Raw genomic sequence first — 5,913 nt, 5'->3', positions numbered from 1 at the left:
AAGGCTCGAGAAAAAGAGAATGTAATTTAAAAAAACTTTAAAATTCCTTAACTGGGGTAGACCAGAAAAACTACGACCAATTAAAATTAAAGAGGCGGAGAGTTTGAAATTTAAAGGAAAGAGATTGGTTAGTTAGCCCCCCTAAAATTAAAAGAAGAAAAAGAAAGGCGTGAATAGAGGGGTTGGTTGATTTTCCCCACAGGAAGTGCGATGACCGCGCTGACCATGAGAAAGGTCACCAAGAAAATTAAAAAGATTGCTGAAATAAAAAAAAGAGGAATAACGTTTAAAGAAAAATTAAAGACTTAGGTAAAATTAGAAATTAAAATTGTCACATTACATTAAGTGTAAATGTGACAATACTAATTAAATAGTTTTTACTTAAAAAAAGTTCTTAATCGTTTTTCGTTCTACGTAACTTTGGCTCTTTTCTGTAGTAATGTTTCGCCTTTTTTAGGGATAACAGGAAGGCTGGTGTCGCCTCTTTTTGTTGTTCTATATATTCAATAGTACATTCAATAGCTTTTAGTCCATCTGTATGAGAGAATGTTGATTTTAATAATCAGTGTCTTCATCATCTTCGCTAGATTCATTATCATTATTGACGATATTAACGATAACTTCATCAGACCAAGTTGTTGGATTTTGTTTTTCTGAGTGTTTGGAAGATAAAATTCAGATTTATTTTTAGCGGTTTTTTTTAAAATAAACTAGAACAAAAAAAATCCTTGAAATATTTGATAGCTCGGTTAAAGCGGAAACTCGGATAACCGGGGCTCGGGTAATCGGGACTCTACTGTATATATATATGTATATACATATGAAAAAGTTGTTTGTTTTCGAAAGAAACTTCTTCTCGGAGCCGATTCAATACTTTAGAAAAACTGTTGGATGAAGGAAATTGCACACTATGATGAACAGCTCTCGGTTCCATCCTTACAACGAATGAAGCAACGCAACCAGTGTAGTTATTCAGCAAAGACCGCTATAAATCTGCCGTGGGGAAAATCCTCATGTGACTTTTCGTACACACATTATAAATTGTTGCTGAACATTTCATAAAAACATTTCAAGACTGCTTGGAAGTATAATTTCAAGTAAATAAAGACTTACAATTGTCATGAAAAAAAAGCTTTTTTATTGAATAACAATTATGTATTTTTAATTTGTGTTTTACAAAAAAGGTTATCGACGTCAATTTTAAACAATGAAGGTAATGTATCGCATTTATAATTGGCTGAAGTTTATTTTATAGTGTGTTTTGCTTTTCAAAAAAAATATTATGCTGTGAAATAATTATGTTTATCTTAGATTTTTTTTCCTTCAGTAGTGTAGTGTGTAATTTATTCTACGGCTTTGTAATTAATCTTCAACATTTAAAAAAATTTCATTTGTCAGGTATTGATAAAATTTCGTCAAAATTTGATGTGTCAGATATTGATAAAATTTTATAAAATGTAACGTTTGCAAATCTTTATAAGCGCTTAAGTGTCATGAAAACAGTTGAATATATTTGAAATTTGGTTATTTTAAGGGGTCTAGGCGGTTTTTCACATCAAAATTTTCGATTTTTTTGAAAAAAATATATGTTATACTCTGTTTTATTCTGAGCATTTTGACACCAAGTTTAAGAAAATACTCAAAAAACTTCATGAGTTACAGCAATAATACTGAAACACACTTTTTGAAAACATGAAATGCCACGCCCCTTCACTCAACGTCGTCTGCAGTCTTTCACAGTTTCGTTTTTACTGATGCGTTTTATTTCATTCTTGCGCATTAACAATTATTCTAATCACGTGATTATTATTTTATTTTTAAAAAAGTGATAACCTTATGTCTTAGGCTACATCTCAACACTTCTATCAATAAATTCATTGTTTGTTATTTCGTTAGAAACTCGTTTGAAGCTGCTAGCTATTACCTTATTTTGTTACTGAGTTATTATTGTAATTTACAATAATTCTGCAATGGATACAACCAAAAAAAGACGTTCTGGACAACGCCCAAAGAAAAGGAAGTTCGGAGGGAATCAGTTTTTTGATAAAGACAGAAAACCTCGTGTTACCGATGTAAATAAAAGTAAAACATCCTCAGCTTCAAGTAAGAAGCTATCTAATTCCAAATTTAGTTTGGACTCTAGTCTCTTACATTGCAGTGAAGATTTTGAAGGATATCGTGTTGTTGATTTATATATGTTTTTTTCCAATATCGCTAATGTTTCCTGCTGCAATATATGTTATAATAAGTTAGAATTTAAAGAAAAATCATTGCGTGGATTATCATCAAACATTGAAATTAAATGTACCAATTGTAGCAGTGTATCAACCTTTAATAGTTGTACAATGATTGGGAAAAAAAAGAATGCTCCTGAAATCAACATAAGATCAGTGTTAGCTATGAGAGCTATTGGTAAGGGTTTAGAAGATCTAATTAAGTTTTGCACTATTATGAATATTCCATGCTCATTAAACAGAAAATCCTACAATGAAATTAATGTCAAGTTAGCCTCTGTTATTAAAGAAGTTGCCACGGAAAGCATGTCAAATGCAGCGAATGAGGAAAAAATTGCTTCGGAGAAATGCCTTACTGTCAGTGGTGATGGCACCTGGAAGACAAGGGGACACACTTCGAAGGTAGGCGTTTGCACACTGATTGGTTCTGAGTCTGGAAAGGTTTTAGACGTAGAAATAATGTCTTCATTCTGTAAAGGGTGTGATTCATACAAAGGTAAAAAATATGGACCAGAGTACCAGAAGTGGTACTGTCGCCACATAGGGGTATGTCGTAAAAATCACACTGGCTCCTCTGGAATGATGGAAGTACAAGGTATGCTAAAGATGTTTCAGCGCTCTGAAAAGCTTTATGAGGTGAAATATCTAAATTACATTGGAGACGGAGATGCTAAAACTTTCAGTACTTTGCGTGCAAACAACCCATATGGTGAAGAATTTCCTCTTCAAAAAGTTGAATGTGTTGGTCATGTGCAGAAGAGAATGAGCACAAGGCTAAGGAAGCTGAAAATGTCATATGGCAAAAAATTATTAGACGACAAGAAAACAATTGGTGGTAAAGGCAGGTTAACCGACAGTTTAATTGAAAAACTTACTTCGTATTATGGTAATGCTATCCGAGCAAATAGCGGTGATGCCATAGGGATGCAAAGAGCCATTTGGGCTGTTTGGGGTCATACATTCAGTGTCGACGATGATCCTCAACATCAATATTGTCCAGATACTACTGATACATGGTGTAAATATAATGCCGCGAAACAAAATGGTACTGTAGGTAAATATAAGCATAAAAATCCTGTGGCGAAAGCTATCAGAGATATTGTAAAACCTATTTTCAAAGATTTAGCACATCCTAAGTTATTGAGGCGGTGTTTAGGTGGAAAGACTCAGAATCCAAACGAGTCTTTGAATTCTCTAATATGGAAGTTTTCTCCTAAGACTATAGGTTCTGGACTAGTTATAGCAGAAATCGCAACATTCCTTGCTGTCAGTATTTTTAATGATGGCCACCAGTGTTTTTCGGCTATTTTCGAACATTTAGATTTTAAGGTTGATAGCAGTGCTTGCTTTGAATTGGAGAATGTTGATAAAGTAAGAAAAACATATTCAACAAAAAGAGCTTTGGCTTCCTCTCATGAAGCACGTAAGGCTAAGCGACAAAAAACAATTCGTGATAACGAACGCTTGGCAAGTAAGGAAGGTCTAAGTTATGCTGCTGGAAGCTTTTAATCAGTCAGCATGATTCCGGAAACAACGCTGACTTTAACGCTGACTTAAGTGTCTCAAAATTTTAAGTATTTTTATTATCAACATTGTTTTCAATATTTTAATTTCAGAAATTTTCACATGATTATTTATTTGAAATTTGAGACGAAAAGTTTGCTTTTTTATTTTTATCATGTTTTGAAATTTGAGACAAAAAGCTTGCTTTTTTTTATCATGTTTTAAATATTATAATTAATCCTAAAAATTTCATTTTAAGCTGAAAAACATTTGCATTTTAATAAAAATTCCCTATCAATGTAGAAAAGAATAATGCTTAAACTTTCATCTGTAAGGTTTGTATATACTTTGTGAAAACACGTTGTGCGATTGCATCTTCTTTTTTTTAAAAAAAAATCCCATTTAAGACATTTACATATAATGTTATGTTTATTTTATTATGTTACTAGCCGCTTAAGGCGGCCAGCTGTCCGCCACGCTAAAGGTTTTCACAAATAAAGTTTTTTAAAACATAGCAGGAAATCTGAAGATTAGTGGACAATTAAAGTGTTCCTGTCCTGCAATTTTGTCTTCATATCCAGTTTTGCTGCAGATGTGTAAAAGCTCTTGAGGATGTTTGAAGATGTAACTTTGATATGGTAACCTAAGGCTTATGGTAACCTAACCTATAATATAACTATCAGGTGGAGACTTGTTTTTTTATGGCCTCAGAAATTGTAAAAGCATACAAAAGTTGCTTTCGAAATCATCATTGGCCAATAGCTGAAAATTAAAACGCAGTTAACAACATATTTAAGAAACAGCAATAAAATAAAACTTGTGTCAGTCAGCATACAAATAGTATATAATTCTTCCCATTCTTGTAAAACTTCTTTATAAACAATATTTAGTTTTTCCATTTGGTGCCAATAAATATAAGTTCTTTTCATCACCAACTCTTGAGCAGCCAACATAAAGCTGTCCATGTGAAAAGCAAGGCTTCTGCAAGTCAAGACCAACGACTTTTAAAGATTGTCCCTGAGATTTATTTATACTCATCGCAAAACTAAGTCGAACAGGAAACTGAAGACGTTTAAACTGAAACGGATTGTCTGAAGATATGATGAGGATGCGAGGAATAAGCACACTATTTCCTGTTGAATGTCCTGTTATAATCATAGCTTCAATAACATTAGGCATCAATTTTTTCACAATCAATCTTGTTCCATTACATAATGCAGGTGGATCCAAATTTCTTAAAAGCATAATTGGTGCTCCAATTTTCAATTCTAATTTATGTGCAGGCACTCCAGGTGGTTCCAATGAGTTCAAAAATTCTGTCGGATAGTTGACAACTTAATCTATTTCCATGACAGCGTCGATAGACTTGTAAATTTCCAGAGCACCAGGTAATTTCATTAAAAGTTTGTTATTTATCACGTTAACAATATAATTTGTTGGAGAAATGATAGCTCTTTCACATAGCCATTGAGGGTTGCAGTAATTTTCATGAATATTAGGAAAAACCATTTCTTTGAGTTCGTCGGTTGTGGCAACATGAATTCCAATATTTTCCACATCTATAAGCCCTTCTTCATCGCCACTAATATCACCATTTCCAAGTCTTAGAAGATTGTTGGCAAATTCCTGTGCAAAGACTTGTCCTGTTAAAGGAACTCGCATATTTGTTTTCAGCCGCAGTCTTTGAACATTTGCCCAAATGTAAGATGACTTTATACATGCATGTATTTCATCTGCCTTTGTCCCACGTTGTATTACAGGAAGTGCTTGTCGAAAATCACCAGATAAAACTAAAGTTACACCTCCCATACACTTGTTGTTTTTTAAAAGGTCTTGCATAGTGATATCCAGGGCTTCTAAAGCAGCTTTATGTGACATAGTGCACTCATCCCAAACTATTAGTTTACATCTTCTAAGAACATCAGCTTTGTGTGAGCTTCTGGAAATATTGCAGGTAGGATGCTCGACGGTTGATAAATTTAAAGGTAATTTAAACACTGAATGAGCTGTTCGTCCACCAGACAAAAGAGCTGCAGCAATACCAGAGGATGCAACAGTAAGTGCAATCTTATTTCTTTGTCTCACTTTTGCTAAAATCAGATTTATGAGATAAGTTTTTCCTGTTCCACCAGGTGCATCCACAAAAAATATTCCACCGACGTCATTAAACTCAGCA

General features: G+C 33.5%; 1 protein-coding gene across 1 annotated transcript; it reads right to left on the bottom strand.

The window, feature by feature from the left end:
• Window positions 1-4,610: 4,610 nt before the first annotated feature.
• Window positions 4,611-4,982, bottom strand: LOC122272448 (ATP-dependent DNA helicase PIF6-like). The gene has a single exon (XM_043056176.2). The coding sequence runs from the start codon at window positions 4,980-4,982 to the stop codon at window positions 4,611-4,613; it is 372 nt and encodes a 123-aa protein (XP_042912110.2).
• Between the last annotated feature and the right edge of the window lie 931 nt (window positions 4,983-5,913).

This window comes from Parasteatoda tepidariorum, chromosome 4 (genome assembly GCF_982258835.1).
Source record: "Parasteatoda tepidariorum strain Cologne lab strain chromosome 4, Ptep-v5.0, whole genome shotgun sequence".
In the NCBI taxonomy this organism is placed as follows: Eukaryota; Metazoa; Arthropoda; class Arachnida; order Araneae; family Theridiidae; genus Parasteatoda; species Parasteatoda tepidariorum.
Note: the sequence above shows the minus strand (reverse complement) of the source record. Positions and strands in the feature narration are given on the sequence as shown.

Bases quoted from the DNA above. Each gene is read 5' to 3' on its own strand.
- LOC122272448 (XM_043056176.2), bottom strand. From the start codon at position 4,982: ATGCTTTTAAGAAATTTGGATCCACCTGCATTATGTAATGGAACAAGA.